The 18,029-nt window shown below is 58.6% G+C and overlaps 1 protein-coding gene across 3 annotated transcripts in view; it reads left to right on the top strand.

The window, feature by feature from the left end:
• Positions 1-13,281, top strand: part of CTTN (cortactin) — a 33,095-nt gene extending 19,814 nt beyond the window's left edge. For 2 of the 3 annotated variants that reach the window (XM_066382197.1, XM_066382282.1), the window contains exons 11-18: positions 635-745; positions 1,860-1,915; positions 6,177-6,246; positions 7,926-8,074; positions 9,415-9,504; positions 10,289-10,466; positions 11,476-11,547; positions 11,951-13,281. In XM_066382197.1, the coding sequence (XP_066238294.1) occupies positions 635-745; positions 1,860-1,915; positions 6,177-6,246; positions 7,926-8,074; positions 9,415-9,504; positions 10,289-10,466; positions 11,476-11,547; positions 11,951-12,087 (863 nt within the window). In that variant the 3' untranslated portion in view covers positions 12,088-13,281. The remainder of the gene's footprint in view (positions 1-634; positions 746-1,859; positions 1,916-6,176; positions 6,247-7,925; positions 8,075-9,414; positions 9,505-10,288; positions 10,467-11,475; positions 11,548-11,950) is intronic. The other variant, XM_066382367.1, reaches the window with a different exon arrangement.
• The last annotated feature ends 4,748 nt before the right edge of the window (positions 13,282-18,029 follow it).

Raw genomic sequence — 18,029 nt, 5'->3', positions numbered from 1 at the left:
TGGGGCATCACGCCTCCCGTGGTTCTGAGAAAACCTCGGCTCCTGTAGCTTCCTGCCCTGCCTCCCTGTGGGAGCGCTGCAGAGGAGAAGCAGGGGCCACCCACTGAGGAAGCCAGGCGTTGCCTGCAGCGATGCTGGGGTGCTGTGTTCCGCCCTCACAGTGCGGCTGCAGGGGCGACCGTGTCCCCAGCCCATGGCATCTTGGTGATAAAAGGTGCCATAGTTTGTGAAAGAAAAACGCTTCCTCTACCTAGAGTGTTCTCTGATGAGAACGCAGCCGTCCCTGGGAAAAGCGTGTGACCCAGATGACCCCCACCTTCAGTCAGGAGTGGGGCTAGTGCCGCTGCGTGAGTCGGGCTACATGTCTCTTCTTCACACGCAGAGAGAGAGAGACGTGTTCTCTGGCTGCAGCATGACTCGGGCCCTAGGAAGACCTTGCAGCACGGGGTGGCTTCCCTGCCCGGACTGTGCCTAACCTGCGCCCAGATCTGGGCTGCACGTCTGGATGCCTGTAGCCGGGAGAGCCCCAGGGCGGCTCTCGGCCGCGTATCCGATTATCCGACCGTGCACGTGCTCCTGCGTCTAACTGGCTGTTTCCTCTGGTGTTCTCCCACTGTCGCTTGTGGATTTCCAGATTATAAGACTGGTTTCGGAGGCAGATTTGGTGTTCAATCCGAGAGGCAGGACTCCTGTGCTGTGGGGTTTGATTACAAGGAGAGACTGGCCAAGCACGAGTCCCAGCAAGGCACAGTTGCTCAGCAGCCCGCCCTGACCCCCCTCCACCCGCCCCGCCTCCCTCCAGTGCAGCCGCGCCTAGCACAGACTTCAGGGCTCAGCCCTGCGTCACCCACGGCCACGTGTTGGGGCACTGGGACATTGTAGACCCAGCGTTACGCTGGATGAGTAGAAGCATGCATCCTCCTCCCCTAAAACCTTTGGGATTTGTGTTTTGTAAAATGTGATTGCTCTCCCAGCACCATAACACAGCCAGTTTCCGGAATAGGGTGTCTGGTCCCCCATAGCCTTCTGTGGGCGCTCCTGCCGTTAACCGTGACTTCCGGGAGTCACTGAGCAAGCCGCCCTCCTGCCGCGGCGATGAGGGGCGTGGGGCAGGCGTGCCGCGTGCCTTCGCTGTGTTTCACCTGTGATGGTGTTTTTAGGCTCCGAGTGGGAGGTGTTTTCGTTGCTTTGTTTTGGGAAGACCCTGCCTCTGGATCCCGTCACACAGCCCAGCAGTGTGCACACAGAGCTGAGAGCACAGGGGACTTTCTAGTGTGTGCCTCCACTGTCCGAGGGGCAAACGCATTTTTCCTTCAAGCAGTTACTTAATTCCCGCCCGAATTCAGATGTGGATTTTAGAACCCAGACACGTGATTGGAACACGAGTCAATTGCTCCGTTTGCAGGGCAGCATTGGGGCTGTCTGTCCCCATGTCGATTCGTGACTGTGTTCGGGGGACGGAAGGCGGTGGCCCTCGCCTGGTCCTGCCACGGCGCTACACGGCGCCAACACTGCCTGATGGTGTGACCGTCACGTAGTGTTCAGCTGGTAGTTTTCCCCATGAAATTTCTCTTGAAGAGTGAGAGGGAGCCGCGGGTGGGAAGACTGTGCTGGCGGAGAGCTGCACTGCCAGGGCACCGCGTCCCCGGGCCACCATCCCTCCGGAGAATGCGGAAGCATGCTCACGCCTCCCACTGCCTGACACGGGAGTGGGTGGGGCACTGGTGGGCTTCTCGTGTTCTTTCTCTCCGGGTGCGTTTCCGGGCTGCCTCGGGTCCTGTCTGCATGCGCCTGCCGTCTGCCCCCTGCCGGTCCCGTCTGCGGCCTGAGAGTAAGTGTTGTGCTGTGCCACATTTCAGACTACTCCAAAGGATTCGGCGGAAAGTACGGTGTGCAGAAGGACCGGATGGACAAGGTGAGTGCTCCCCGTCTGGGCCCGTGGCTTCCAGCCAGGAGGTCCGGGCACTGACGGGCTCCTGGTGGTGATGCACCATTTGCTGCCTGGTTCCAGGTGGCACCTGGCTTGTGTGGTCACAGGTGCAGACAGACGTATAAGTCAGGTTGTGCACCGGGCCCCGTCAGTGTGTCCCCTCACAGCTGTGCTATGAGGCAGATCCTGGCCTTGTCCCAGTTTTAGTCCGGGTCCCTGCCAGGCAGGCTCAGCCATGAGGGGCTGGGCCACCATCACGACCCAGACGTTCAGACTCGAGGGCCGACAGGAGAGCCCCAGAACCCGGGGCTGTGTGGGTGTAAAGTGCAGAGCAGTCCACCCAATCAGCCTGTGCCCCTGTTCACACTGCCATGTGGGAGAGCTCAACACCGCACGTGGCGGCTATCCTCTGGGATTACGCCAACCCAGAGCAGCACGTCCCTGGGTCCTCTGAACCGCGTCCACCTAGAGCCAGGTGCTGACCACAGTGCCACGTCTTCAGCTGTTCCCACGGAAACGGCCTTGTCCCCCTCCCCCAGGAGCCTGTGGGGCTTGTCCCTCCACTGGCTCTGGACTCTCGGGACGAGGTGGTTGCCCTGGCCGCACACCAGCCTCATTTGCCTCCACTGGGCGCTGCTCCCCCTCCCTTAGTCCACTCGGCAGGTGCATGAGGTCACCTGCCCCGTCCTGTGCCTGGCCCGTGGTCACGGCCACAGAGCTGGTCTTCACAGTGTTCCGCCTCCGTCGGGCTCACGGCTGACCACACAGACAGCCGCCCCCTGGGGGCTCCACCACTGGATCGAGTGGCAGGGCGTGGGGCTCAGGGAGGGCTAGGAAGGTGCTGAGGAGGAAGTGAGGTCCGAGCTCAGTTTTGAGTGGCGGGTGGGAGATCACCAGGAAAGATGGAGCATGAAACTGGAGAGCAGACGCAGAGTGTGTGCAGGTGTGGGGGCGGAACCTCGCAGGGCACTGGGCATGGGGATGGGGCGGGGCCCCTGCTGGCCAATAGGGTATGGGGATGGGGCGGGGCCCCTGCTGGCCAATAGGGTATGGGGATGGGGTGGGGCTCCTGCTGGCCAATAGGGGGTGGGGATGGGGTGGGGCCCCTGCTGGCCAATAGGGTATGGGGATGAGGCGAGGCCTTTGCTGGCCAATAGGGTATGGAGGTGGGGCGGGGCCCCTGCTGGCCAATAGGGGATGGGGATGGGGCGGGGCTCCTGCTGGCCAATAGGGGATGGGGGTGTGTGTGTGTTTGTCCTGTAGGCCACATGGGTGTCAGGATGGATCACTGCAGTCTGACCAGCTAAGACAGGTGTCGGGAACCTATGGCTCACAAGCCAGATGTGGCTCTTTTGATGGCTGTATCTGGCTCGCAGACAAATCTTTAATAAAAAAATAATAACGTTAAAAATATAAAACAGGCCTGACCAGGCAGTGGTGCAGTGGATAGAGCGTTGGACTGGGATGCCGAGGACCAACCCAGGTTCAAGACCCCAAGGTCGCCAGCTTGAGCGCGGGCTCATCTGGCTTGAGCAAAATAAAAAATGCGCCCTGGCCGGTTGGCTCGGTGGTAGAGCGTTGGCCTGGCGTGCAGAAGTCCCGGGTTCAATTCCCGGCCAGGGCACACAGGAGAAGCGCCCATCTGCTTCTCCACCCCTCCCCCTCTCCTTCCTCTCTGTCTCTCTTCCCCTCCCGCAGCCTAGGCTCCATTGGAGCAAAGATGGCCCGGGCGCTGGGGATGGCTCCTTGGCCTCTGCCCCAGGCACTGGAGTGGCTCTGGTCGCGGCAGAGCGACCCCCTGGAGGGGCAGAGCATCGCCCCCTGGTGGGCGTGCCGGGTGGATCCCGGTCGGGCGCATGCGGGAGTCTGTCTGACTGTCTCTCCCCGTTTCTAGCTTCGGAAAAATACAAAAATAAATAAATAAATAAATAAATAAAAATAAAAAATGCTCACCAGCTTAGACCCAAGGTCACTGGCTCAAGCAAGGGGTTACTTGGTCTGTTGAAGGCCCGCAGTCAAGGCACATATGAGAAAGCAATCAATAAACAACTAAGGAGTCCCAACGAAAAACTGATGATTGATGCTTCTCATCTCTCTCTGTTCCTGTCTTGTCTGTCCCTATCTATCCCTCTCTCTCTCTGACTCTCTCTCTGTCCCTGTAAAGAAAAAAATTAAAAATTAAAAATAATTAAAAAAATATATAAAACAGGCCCTGGCCGGTTGGCTCAGTGGTAGAGTATCGGCCTGGTGTGCGGGAGTCCCAGGTTCGATTCCCGGCCAGGGCACACAGGAGAAGCACCCATCTGCTTCTCCACCCTTCCCCCTCTCCTTTCTCTCTGTCTCTCTCTTCCCCTCCCGCAGCCAAGGCTCCATTGGAGCAAAGTTGGCCCGTCGCTGAGGATGGCTCCATGACCTCTGCCTCAGGTGCTAGAATGGCTCTGGTTGCAACAGAGCAACGCCCCAGATGGGCAGAGCATCGCCCCTTGGTGGGCGTGCTGGGTGGATCCCTGTCAGGTGCATGTGGGAGTCTGTCTGACTGCCTCCCTGTTTCCAGCTTCGGAAAAATACAAAAAAAAAAAAAAAAAAAAAAAAAAAATATATATATATATATATATATATATAAATATATATATATAAAACATTCTCATGTATTATAATCCATTCATTTCCTACCGCTTATGTTCATGGTTGTGGATGGCTGGAGCCAATCACAGCTGTTCTCCCGGACAACACCAAATTTTTATTGGATAATGCGTAACCGACACAGGTCATTGTATGACACTCATGGAATTACATTTTAAAATATGTGGCGTTCGTGGCTCTCTCAGCCAAAAAAGTTCCCGACCCCTGAGCTAAGGATTGTAGGGCTGCACTGCCGAGGGTGGGTGGGGTGAGGAGCTGGTAGGGAGCATCTTTTGGAGCCCTGTAGAGCCCGTGGGGACTCAGTGTTCTTTAGGGGAAGTTTTGATGGCAGGGGCAGGGGCGGAGCTGTGAGGCCACAGCCCCCATTAGGAGATGGTTTCTGTTGTGGTGCGGTGCAGGGCACTGGCCTGGGCCGGTGGTACAGGAAGGAAGCAGTGAGCTCAGCAGGGTGGTTGGTAAGGTTGGCAGGCTTATTAGGTGACGAGGACCACAGGACGCCCCAGGTAGATGGTGTAGCCCGCTGCTGAGCTCTCACGAGGAGCAGGGTGGTTAAGGTGAGTTTGCTGTGGGTGGGACAGGTGGTAAGACGAGACTGGCTGAATGAGGGGTGCAACGTGGCCTAGGGGTGCCTGGGTGGAGCCCGTGCAGTGGTCAGGGCCCGGGGCCACAGAGGTCAGGAGGGCTGGAGCGCCCTGGGATGTGCCCAGCCATATGGGGCTGCCCACAGTGTGCTGGTCCTAGGGTTGAGTTTCAAGGAGGGATTGTCACCTGCACCCAGGCTTGCTGCTGGTGGCGCTGTGTCTGGGTGGCAGTGTGGTGGAATTGTGGCCCTGGTGAGGACGTTACTTTGAAGCTGTGAGGGGCAGTTGAGGGGAGAGCCATGGAGGTGGCCAGTTTGGGCCCACTTCACCCCATGGTCTGGGTGGGCTGGGTAGTGGTCACCCAAAGGGATGAATCCATTTTAAGATGGAAGAGACTAGAGCATCCTGGGGAGGTGTGGGGAGACCCCCGGAGGTGGTCAGGAGCGTGAGGTCCCTGGGAGGTGACCCGGCTCAGACAGCCAGTGTGGTGGTGACTGTGGTTTCTCCTCCTGGTGAGGACAGCGGGCCACCCCCCTGTGGGTGCCGTGGGTGGAGCTGGTCAGGGGTCATGTGCGGCGTTGCCATGAGTCCTGCAAGCAAGGTGCTCTCTCCCGCGCCCTTCCTCCGTCTGTCCGTGTTGTGCCCTCGGGAGCCTTAGGCTTAGGAAGGCGCAATAACTGCCCCGGCCTTGCTGTCATCCACTCAGTGGTCTGGACAGGTGTGTGTCCCCCGCCGCAGTGCCCTGCAGAGTAGCCCCCTGCCCTTGTGATCCTTGCACCCCCACACCACAGTGGTGGGATTTTATTCTGGCCCCGATCTCGTGACCATCAGCACGTGTGACTGCGGACGCGTCTCACGCCTCAGTTAATCTGCACGGCAGAGGGCGATGTGAAGCCGTGGGCGTCCTGGCTGGTTCTCACAGAATATCAGGGCGGGTGTGGGCTTGTGCGTCAGGTGGGCGCTGGCTGCGGTGTGAGGAGCAAGGTGCCCTCCTGACTGACTCCCCCTTCCTGTCTTGGTAGAATGCCTCCACCTTTGAGGATGTCGCCAAGGTGTCCTCCACTTATCAGAAGACGGTCCCTGTCGAAGCAGGTGAGTCCTCGCAGGCCCAGCAGCGCTGTGGCTCTCCCCGGAGACATCCCTGCTGTCCCCAGGAGAATGCTGAGGGCCCAGGGTGTCTGGGAGGCTGTGGCCGGAGCAGGTGGGGTACTGGGGACAGCATGGCTCTGCTGTGTGTCTTCTGGAAGGATGTGATTCCCTCTTGATGACGACCCAGAGCCCAGGGCGCCCTCCAGACACCGCCTGCGGCACTCCCCAGGGATGGGGTCTGCCTGGGGGTGCTTCCCAAAGCGGAGGTGGGGGCCTCTGCTCTGCCGGGACCAGGTTCTGGGAGGGTCCCAGTCCTGCAGCCCCTGGCTGGCCAGCTGAGCCAGTGAGCCTTGGCTACAACACGCCTGCCCGGAGCAGGGGGCGTGCTCTCCTCTCCTCACTCCTGGGCTGTGGGCCAGGCTCGCACGGTCCATCCTCCCAGGTGACTGCTGCTCGAATGGCATCCTGCAGTCCATGGGTCTGTGGGGCGCACAGTTCAGTCCCGAGGGCCGCGCCCACATTTAGTTAGGGAAAATGTTACACGTGATAGAACGTGGTGAATATGTAAATTAAAATGAGGGAGGAGAGCGTCCCCGGTGTTGACTGTGGATGGCCAGAGCCTGCATCTCAGGCCCAGTGGTCTCTGGACCCTGGGGCACATGTAGGAATCATCATGGGGGGGTCCTAAAGAAATTCTGTGGCGATGTCTTAATCTTTGCAAGGTTTGCGTTTAAACAGAAGGATTTAAAATTTCACTAATTCGTTTAAAAACGATAACACCATCATGTATTAACAATACCTTCTATGCAAAAATAACTACAAAACAAACCGCAGGAGGGTGGCGTTGTTTGCATTTCTGTTGTGAAGCTCTCTTGGATGAGAAGGTGCTGCCAGAGCTTTTGTGGGCCCCAGTGGGTGGTCTTTCGGTGCCCCCCAGGCAGAGCCCTCTCAGTGTCCTGCAGGGTCTCGCTGCACAGGGAGGTTTGTCCTGTGGAAAAGTCCTGGGTCACTGAGTTACACTGGGCTTCCAAACAGTGAATTTCGTCTCACTATACACACCTGGAAAACGGCATTCATTGACGTCATCATTAGCATTGTCGCAGGCTCTAAGTGGAATGGGACCCTGTCCCGCTCCCGGGAGTGGGTGCGAGTTTCCCAGCAGTCAGCTTTGCTTGAGCTTCGCTGAATTTCCCGTTGAAGCATATAATGTGGCTGCTTTTCTTGACCTGAGAGGCTGTTTGTTTGTTGGAGGAGATGTCCCCCACATCCAAACGAGCATACACCAGCCCGGCTCGCAGCTCAGTCTCACACGTGTCTGCTCGTGACGCCCCGAGCCTCCCGTGCGGCCACGGTGTGTGCGCCTTCCCCCGTCACCCAAACACAAGACGTACACTCACAGGTGTCTTTGGGGGAAGCGGGCTGGTAGAGAACACGGGGACCTGTGGAATACAGAACGCGCCAGATGCAAGGCTGTGGGGTTCGTCCGCCCGCCTGTGCAGGACACACGAAGGCACAGGCTGTTCACGGTGGGGGCCAAGCCGGCAGCGGGGGGCCGGCCCCTTCTCAGTCGGGCCAGGGCTGCTTGGACCTCGTGGGCGTGGTCCCCCCATGCGGGACTCGGGTCCATCCTGGGCGATGGTGCTGTCTGATGTCAGGGCTCTCTCCTCCCCTCCCTGCTGTAGCCAACAGCAAGACCAGCAACATCAGAGCGAACTTTGAAAACCTGGCCAAGGAGAAGGAGCAAGAGGACCGGCGGCGGGCGGAAGCGGAGCGGGCGCAGAGGATGGCCAAGGAGAGGCAGGAGCAGGAGGAGGCCCGCAGGCAGCTGGACGTGAGCGTGAGCGAGCGGCGGGCGGACGTGAGGGGGGGGCGGGGCGGCTGCGTGTGGGAGGGGGCTGGCCGGCGCCGCTGCCCTGCTCTTCCTTCGAGGCCCTCTGTCCCTCTGTCCCTCTGTGTGCTGTCCCTCCTGCGTCCGGCCCTGCACGGGGTGGCTCTGCCCTGGGGAAGGTCCAGAGAGACTCCCCGCCCACCTGGGGCCCCTGGAGGGCTTCAGCACGTGCCCGTGGGCGGGGCTGCCGCAGGGCATTGTAGAAGCGATTCAGACGTAAGCCCGCAGCCTCCCTGGGCGCCCACACCCAGCCCAGCCCAGGCACAGCCTTCAGGAAAACACAGTCAAGTCACCTTCCCTTCTTCAGGCGCAAAACTAAAAACAAGTGTTGGCTTTGTTTGCACGAGCTCTGTAAGGCCAGGCCTCTCGGCTCAGACAGACCTGTGAGTGGGCCCATCCTGCAGAGAGCTATGTGAGCCAAATAGGTTGTGGGACTAAGATACGTGCATGTGGACTGAACTGTGGTTTTGCTCATTGTCATGAAAAAAAAAAAAAAGAGAATACTCTCCTGCCTGGGGCATTAAACCCACAAGATTCCTGGTGACATGAGAACTGTGACTGTCCTGGTGGGGCGGGTCGCACAGTGGCTTGCTCAGGGTGACAGCCGTGCCCAGGCTCGGGGCTCTGTCTTCCCAGGACGGCACCGCCACCCTCCCTGTTGGAGGGAGGAGGCTCCGTGGCGTGTCCCCAGCCGTGCCACCCGCCGGCTCTTGACCACACTCCCCTCAGCCAGGAGGACCTCCCACCTCAAACCCGCACCTCATGTGTGTGTCCCTGTTTGTCACGTGAGGGCATCGTCACGGGATCTGGGATTAGATGTTGACACCATTGAGTGACCATTATTCTGTCCACCACAGTCCACTCTCTGGGCCCCAAAGATTCATTTCTGTTCTATGTACAAAACACTCTCACCCCATTTGAAAGCCCCTAAATGTCTCAGACCACTACAGCATCCGCTCTGTCCCAAGCGGTCATCTAACTCCTCCCCCGCACGGGGCGTGGTGAGCCACAGACCACCTCATACCAGTGCGGCCGCCCTCCCGAAGGCGTGGCACGTACCTCACGTGTGTGGTGGCGCAGGCGGGCTGTGGCCACCGAGGGCCTCTTTCTTGGGGTGCCCCCTGCCCATCAGAATTGCTCCCGAGCCTCCTGGTGCCTGGTCTCAGCCCATGCCCCTGCCCTTTCCTCGGGTGGCGGGTGTGCGTCAGGCTTGGGTGTGGCCTCCGACGCTGGGTCCCGGGTGACCTGGGCCGCTCTGATCACTGCTCGTCTTGTCGCTGCAGGAACAAGCCAGGGCCCAGCAGCAGAGCCCGCCGGCGTCCCCCTCCCCACAGCCGGCGCAGGAGGGGCCGCCTTCCAGCCCCATCTATGAGGTTGGTGTCGTTTTCACTGCAGAGCAGTCTTGACTCTCCAGGACAGGCACCCTTCCCAGCTCCGTGCCGCCATGGACAGAGCTGACTCGCTGTCCCCACTGCAGAGGGCAGGAGGGTCCTGGGACAGGAGCCCTGGCGGACCACGTGATGTGCGGAGGGCAGGGCTGGTGCTGCCAGGAGGTGGGGCGGCAGCGCCATGCTGGGCAGCCCAGAGCGGGGTCCCCACACCACAACCTGGCCACTGACCCCGAGTCTGTTTCCTTTGCATCTGGAAGACTTGCCCAAAGCACTCTGGGCCTGTTGCTTCCACGCAGTAACCCTTGAGTGGCTCCCACGTCTGGCCGGATGTCTCTGACCTTGTCATTGGACGGTGAATAGTTCAGGACTTCTGTTGGGCTCGGAAGTCCTGGAGACTGACCGCAGTGTGGACTCCCCCAAGGCCCTGCACTTGGACAGGGCTCACTGGCCCCTCCCTTACCTGCGCCTGGGTCAGAACAGAGCCTGCCGTCTGCGGCCTTGGCTGCTATGGGAAGTGTCTTGGTGACACCATGAGGGCCGAGGCCACAAGTCTTAGTTACTGCCAGACGAGGGTGCTGGGTGTGGGGCCACCCAGGAGGAAGCGGCGCCCGGTCCTCTTGGCACTGACCTGTGACTAGCCTCCAAGCATCCCGAGTGTCAGCAGGTCACACCCCCTTATGCCTCTGCTGTTTCCCGGTCCCGCAGGGACTATAAAGTGTGGTGACCCAGGACAGGCCCTGAGAAACGTCTCGCTGTCTCTTCCTAGGACGCGGCCTCATTCAAGGCCGAGCTGAGCTGCAGGGGCCCGGTGAGTGAGCCCGAGCCCGAGCCCGTGTACAGCAGGGAGGCCGCCGACTACCGCGAGGCTGGCAGCCAGCAGGGCCTGGCCTATGCCCCCGAGGCTGTCTACGAAGCCACGGAGGCCCCAGGCCACTATCAAGGAGGTACAGGGGCTTCTGCTCGCTCTGGGGAGGGCGCTCGTTACGTTCCGCTCTTCCTCCGGGAAAATTGTCTGTTTCCTGGTGACAGGCCTGCTCCCCTCGCCTGTGCCCGCAGGTCCACTAACAGGATGGGCCCTGGACCCCTGGTGGCGTGACATGGCCTCCGAGGGTCCTGGGAGCTCCTGCTTGTGCTGGGGCGCCGCAGGCAGGGGCCTCTGCTGCTCTCTGCTTAGAGGAGCACAGGTCTCCACCGCCCGCCCCGGGAGCCAGTGCCTTGGGGTCTGGGGAGGTGGTTTCTGTCGGCTCTGAAGTCTTTGTAGACGTTGGAGTTGGCTGACTACTGAAACTGGCCTCACGTGTTTGAGACGAGGTGTCCTGTGTCTGTCGGACAGGTTCGTCACAGGCCGCTTGACCCCCTTAGGGGACAGGACAGTTGTCTGGAGTGCTTACCTTCTGCCCGAGGGTGATGGAGGCGTGGGGTCCCTGGGCTCCCGCTTCTGTGCTTGGATACTGATACAACCCTTCTAAAAGGACTGCATGTTATAAATTAACACTCAGGCCCTGGCCAGGTGGCTCAGTGGACAGTGTTCTCCAGGTGCACCAAGGTCATGGGCTAATTCCCTGGTCAGGGCACACTCAAGAAGTAACCAGTGAGTGTACAACTACATGGAACGATGAGTTGATGCTCTCTCTTCCTCCTTCCCTCTCTCCCTTTTCATTCTCTCTCAAATCAATGGAAAAACTGAGAAAACAAAGTTATAGTCAAAGCCGACAAGATAATTAAACTGACCAGCTGGTGTCCGAGTCGGGGGCTTTGCTCTTTACAAGCCGGGTCCACCTGTTGCTGGAAGGTGCCTGACGTCCCCAGTCCGTCTCCCCGGCCAGCGCCCAGCACTTCTGGCTGGGAGTCTGCACCCGGACCTTAGGGAGGGTTTGTGACAGAAAGTATCAGTGGCCACGGGATTCATGGGACCTTGGCTGGCTCTCAAGTCTTATCTCGGTTTATTTTTAGAGGAGAACACCTACGACGAGTACGAGAATGACCTTGGGATCACAGCCATCGCCCTCTACGACTACCAGGCCGGTGAGGAGCCCGCAGCACGTGGGCGGGGGCAACGGGTCCCTCGTGCTGGTCCTTGGCTGGTAACTCGTCCTTTAAGTATCCGGCTTTTAGAGCCTTACTGCAGTGTGTACAAAATAATTTATTTTGAAACAATTTTAGTACTACAGAAATTCCGTCCAGACACACACACACACACACACACACACACACACACGTTACCTTCAGTCGTCTCTGAACCATTCGCTGTCTGAAGCTGCCGTGCCTGGGTGCCCCATGCGCCCTCAGGGTTCTGTGAAGTCCCCAGGACCAGGGACAGGCCCGCCAGAGAAGACACTGCGCCCAGCAGTCGGCTGGCCACCAGGTAGCCCCCCCTGGCTGAGCAGGAAACAGTGATGTCACTGTCGCTTCTGTGCCTCTTCCCTAGCGGGCGATGACGAGATCTCCTTCGACCCTGACGACATCATCACCAACATCGAGATGATCGATGACGGCTGGTGGCGCGGGCTGTGCAAGGGCAGGTACGGGCTCTTCCCGGCCAACTACGTGGAGCTGCGGCAGTAGGGGCCTAGGCGGCTGTAGGGGCGTGGCGGTCCCCCCCCCCCCCCCGCGGGTTCACCGCCCCGCCCCTCGCGGCCGGCCCGCCCCCCCCCAGACGTCGGCTTGCGGCGGAAAGGCACATACTGCTTTTATATTTAATACTATTGCCGATGCTTTTAAAACGTTTATGCCACAGAATTTGCTAATATATTGTAATCATGTTCCATGGGAGGCCTTTGGGAATCGTTTTCCTGCATTCAAGATGTTTTCTTCTTGCCAAATTGACTGTCACATGGAGCCCCTTCGGGGACCCTTAGTTCGTCTGCACATGTGCTGCCCTCACCCCATGGGCAGCGGCGAGATCCCAGGACAAACGTGAGACCTTTCACTTCGTTGCCTGCTACTCCGACGACGGCCTTGTGGGTCACTGTCCCCAGAAGGGAGTCCCCCTGGAGTTTCAGTGTTTGGAGGAGGGGGGAAGGGCCCGATGCAAAGGCAGAATGGAAGGAATTTGCTAGAAAGCATGTGAGCTTTAAGGCCAGGTGAGAAACCCTGTCCTACATGAAATCCCACAGGACTTGCGTTTAGTAAGGATCCGGTCTTTGTCCCACATCTCCCTGTCTTGCCCGGGGTCTCTGCCCTCCCCTCCTCTGGCTCTGGGCCTTCGGGCGGCCCGGCGCTGGGAGGCCTGCACTCGGCTACCTTCGTGTCACCCTGACATGCATCTGTCGTGTGGGAAACGGCCACTCGCTGCGGGTACGCAGGTGCCTTCTCATGTGAATTGTCAGAGGCGTTCTTCCCGCGAAGGGGATCTTGCTCTTCTGCCAAAGTATCGACTTAAAAGGACAGTGAATTTGATGGAGCGATGTGGCTAAACACAGGACGTGAACGAGTGGTGGTCTGACCCAGGATGCTCCCCTGACAGCTCCATGGACCCCGCAGGGGGAGTGGGGAGCGCATCGCCCTCGGCGGGGCTCGGGGGCGGGGCCAGGTGGACCGTGTGGGTGTGGGCTGCCAGGACAGGCGCAGGTTCCCCTCCCTGGGGGCGTGGCTTCCCCCTGGGGGCGTGGCTTCCCTCCCAGGGGTGTTCCTGCAGCATCAGCTCACCAGTTAGGTTGGGTGTGGGTGCAGTTACTGTATCTGAATTTCTGTAGCACACCTCATAGGTATGATTTTTTTAAATTAAATATTCAAAATAAACTTTTTTGATCCACTTGCTGCTGGTTTCAATTGGCATTTGGTCCCTTTGCCCAAGGTGGAGGGTGGCGGCAGCGGGGACACCTCCCAGCTCCGGGCCCCCTTTGGAAGCCGTGCTCCTCGATGGCGCTTGTAAGTGCCGTGTGCTTCCTCATTCATATCATCAACTTTGTAGACAGGGTTCCAAGCCAAACAGAAAATGCTGTCTTTAAAAATGATTTCTGAATCCTGTTCTCAAAATCAATCCTGGGTTGGGTGTGGCAATGCCGCTGAAGTGCTACCTTCCTCTGGGCCGGTCAGCGACCCTCAGAAGGGAACACGGTGCTGAGCAAAGGCGCCCGCGGGGGGAGTCCTCGCTCCCTGGCTCCTGGGCCAGCCCCGGGCTAGCGGTTAGCTGGGGTTACCCTCAACTGTGTGAGGAGGGTTCACTGGGGTTACCCCTCGAACGTGTGAGGAGGGTCACGGGACATGGTGGGGACACCAAGGGACACAGCTTCGATGAACAAATCCAGATGGCCCAGCTGAGGTCTTGTCACTCCTGCACACGTGGGTGTCTGCCTCGGAGCGCCCCAGATGGTGGCAGAGGGGGCCGCATGTTGTCCACAGACCTGGCTCCCCAGTTTCCATGGTGATCGGCAGCCTCTCCCGTGGGCGGCTCGTGGCAGAGCGAGCACTCTGAGACTTCGGGAAAGCTGTTGTCACCATCCTTGGAGGAAATGAGGGACAATGGAGACCATTCCGAATTAGCACTTTCTCTTACAGGAGCTGGGTGTCACCTCTGGCCACCACAGGTATCACGGGGACAGACCCAGAACCCGACTGCTGGCTCCAGCCACCTCTCCTGATCTGGTCAGGTCCTCCCTCCGCAGCCCTGAGCCCGGTGAGGGTGAGCTGTACCCACAGCTGCCTCCAGACAGCGCCGTGAGCCTGGCTGTGGCCCCTGCCCGCCAGGGCCCCCCACTGAGCCTTCTGTCTGTGCTGACTTCCCCGACTTCTCAGGCCCCCCAGTACCCTCTGGACCCTGACCCTCCCTTCTGTCTCTCTGCCAGGTCTGCTCCCAGGATTCAAGCCTGAGTGGCCCACTCTCCTCATACCACAGGGTGACACCTCCTATGTCGAAGTTGTAGGCCCACCCGCAATGCCCCTGCTGCAGGTCCAGCCTGTCCCACACACGGTTGCGGGGCAGTGGGGATGCTGGTCCTGAAGAGAAGGGGCAGGGAGGTTCCCCACGATGGGGTGGGTACAGGATGTGGCAGACACGTGGGGACGAGCAGAAGGACCCTCTGGCCCAGCGTGTCCACTCTGGCCTTGTCTGTGATCATGACGAGGGCATGGCAGAGGCTCAGCGGGGTCGGGTGCATCTGGGTGCGTCTGTGGTGGCTGTTCTTTTGATGACCGAGGGTGGCCAGGCGGCCTGCACCCCTGTCCTCACCCCACCTTGTCTGGTCCACTTTCCTTTCAGATTGGTGGTTTTAACTCAACCCACCACTACCTTCTGTCTCAAGCTCTTGCGGTTTTAATTTCGGTGTACACATATTCATTGCTCGTCTGGCAAAGCACAGCTGACTTTTGTATGTTTATCTTGTATCCTGCAACCTAGCTGAGCTCCCTTATAAGTTCCAGAAAGGTGTTTTTTATTTTCCTTTTGTTTTGTTTTTTGGTAGATTTCTTGGTATTTTCTACATAGACAGTCACGTCATCTGTGAGTGGGACCCTTCTGTTCTTCCTCATCTTCCAGGCCTGTCATCTCCTTTTCCTGGTGTATTATTATTGGCTAGACCGTCCCACACCGTGTGGAATACGAGTGGTGAGAGCGGACATCCTTGTTCCCGTCTTAGGAAGAAAGCACTCAGGTTTGTCACCATGAAGGGCAGCTTTTCACAGGGGTTTCTTTATTAACCTGAGGAGTCGAAAGCTCTGGCAGCCCCTCACACCCCCTCCTCGTGGCAGTGTTGGCGTAAACTTTTCCTCTAGTCCTCCCTCCGTCCTCAGCCTGCCTCCACGGTGGCCCCGGTGGGCCGTGCCCCCCCTATTACGCACAGCTCCTGCCACCCTGTGAACAGGTCGAGGTGGCAGGGAGCAGAGGCCTCCTGCCCGCAGTCCTGTGAGTGTGTCACCTGGGAAACCAGCCCCTCATCCCCAGCAAATCCCAGCTATCATCACCTTGACTGAAACCTCAGGTGACCACCCAGCGAACCTGATCCAAATTCCTGACCTTGGCCAATAGTGTGTTCTGCGGCTTTGGGGACACCAGCTGTGAGGAACATCGAGTAGGGCCCCTTCACACATTTTTCAATATGCACGACTGTCCCTTAACCCCTCAGTTCCACTGCTGAGGAGTTGGCTGGGCCAGACCTGTGTTGTGCGTGGCAAAGACGCACACGGGGCTGTTAGGTATGGCGGGGGGCGTCTGGTCTGTGCCAAGGAGCTGGGTGGCGTCCAGTACCACGATGTAGTCCTGCGTCACACTGTCCCTGGGGGGTGGGGCTGCCGGAGACGCATGTGTCCTGTGACTCAGCACGCCAGTCCGGTGACCGTCTGAGAGGCCACTCACACCCGTGGGCTCACAGCACCACTTTTTTTTTAAATAAACTTTTTAAGTTTCTTTTTTATTTTATTTTTGTTAGACAGGAAGAAGAGCGAGAGAGGGAAGAGAGAGATGAGAAGTATCAACTTGTATGTGCATCACTTAGTTGTTCATTGATTGCTTCTCAGATGTGCCTGGACAGGGGCAGGGGCTTCAGCAGAGCCAGTGACCCTTGCTCAAGTCGGTGACCTTGGGCTTCAAGCCAGTGACTCTGGGCTTCAAGCCAGTGACCCTGGGCTCAAGCCAGTGACCTAGGGCTTCAAGCCAGTGACTCTGGGCTTCAAGCCAGTGACCCTGGGCTCAAGCCAGTGACCTTGGGCTTCAAGCCAGCGCCCTTGGGCTCACGTCAGTGATTCTGCACCCTCACACCTGACTGACAGTCCAGGAAGCTGGAATGCCACCCAGAGACAAGCCTCATGCCACGAGAGAGAGGTTAATGAAGGTATACAGTGTAATAACAGCCTGATATTCTCTCTCTTTTTTTTTTGTATTTTTCTGAAGTGAAAAGTGGGGAGGCAGACAGACAGATTCCCGCATGTGCACGACCGGGATCCACCCAGCATGCCCACCAGGGGGCGATGCTCTGCCCATCTGGGTTGTTGCTCCAGTGCATCTGGAGCCATTCTATTGCCTGAGGTGGAGGTCATAGAGCCATCCTCAGTGCCCAGGCCAACTCTGCTCCAATGGAGCCTTGGTTTCGGGAGGGGAAGAGAGAGACAGAGAGAAAGGAGAGGGGAAGGGGTGGAGAAGCAGATGGGTGCTCCTCCTGTGTGCCCTGACCGGGAATCGAACCCAAGACTCTACACGCTGGGCCAACGCTCCACCATTGAGCCAGCCGGCCAGAGCCATCTTTTAAACTTAGGAATGCAGTGTTTTCTCTGGGGGGCTACATGGCTCCCCACCATATGGTTTTGCTATTAACCCCCTATAAAAAGGGAGCCATCGCCTGACCAGTGGTGGCGCAGTGGATAAAGTGTTAACCTGGAATGCTGAGGTTGCTGGTTCGAAACCCTGAGCTTGCCTGGTCAAGGCACGTGTGGGAGTTGATGCCTCCTGCTCCTCCCCTTCCCTCTCCCTCTCTCCCTCCTCTGTAAAATGAATAAATAATAATAAAAAACTTAAAAAAAAAAAAAAAGAAGGGAGCCATGCCTGACCTGTGGAGGCACAGTAGATAGAGCGCCGACCTGGAACACTGAGCTCGCCAGTTCGAGGCCCTGGGCTTGCCCCGTCAGACACAGGAGAGCAGCTGGCGGGGACCCCGAGGGCAGATCCACAGGAAGACGGACGTGGTCTCGGGCCCACAGTGCCCTTCCTCGGGGCACTCAGTGCACCCAGATGAGCTGCCCTCAGAGCGTGGCGACCTGCAGGGCTACGGTCCCTTAGAGAGTGGGGCGTGCACGCAGCGCCACGCCACCACACGGGGCACAGCGGTGCTTCAGCTTCTCCTGATGCTGCACAGCTGGAGGGTTGGGATGGGTTTATTCTGCAGGGGGCCCTGTAGAGAAGGGGCTCCAAACTTTAGCAGGGACGGGGGACACCAGGAGGGCCCGAAACCCAGAGGTCCATGGCCCTGGACCCCAGGGCTCCTGACTTAGTGGCTGGGGGAAGGGCAAGAACTCACATCTCTAACCAGGTCCTGGACGACCCTGACGCTGCTGGCCCAGGGCCCAGACTTTGGGAACCACTGCCTTATCTTCCTCCTCTATAAACTGTGGACTGAGGGAGCTGCAGGGGGCTGTCCAGGCAGCAGACACACAAACAGCCCTGCCTTGAAAGTCCCCTGTACCTGTCCGCAGCCTGGAGGGTCACGGCCTTAGCAGGGTTGTGTGTCACCCAGGCCTAGCCCCACCCCCTCAGCCCCACCCCAGTCAGCTGTGGATCACGGGTGCATGGGGAAGTTTCTCAGACTTCCCTTATGACCCACGCAGGAGCAGCTTAACCAGATTCCCGGGCTTCCTTCTGTTGGAAATAGAATAAAATACCGGGTTTGAAGACCCGGAGCAGACAGAGCCGGTTAAGTCTCAAAAGCAAAACTTATTCCAGTTCATTTCATGCACGTAAGCGAAAACGGGGTTATTTACTGCAAAAGCCTCTGATACTCATAAAGGGGACCTAAGGAGTCTTCCGGGAAAAAGTATAAGATAGTCGTGGCTAATCAGTCCCCTGCCGTCTGGAAAGCCCC

Source organism: Saccopteryx leptura, chromosome 1, assembly GCF_036850995.1.
Source record: "Saccopteryx leptura isolate mSacLep1 chromosome 1, mSacLep1_pri_phased_curated, whole genome shotgun sequence".
Classification (NCBI taxonomy): Eukaryota; Metazoa; Chordata; class Mammalia; order Chiroptera; family Emballonuridae; genus Saccopteryx; species Saccopteryx leptura.
This window is presented reverse-complemented; position numbering and strand designations above follow the sequence as displayed.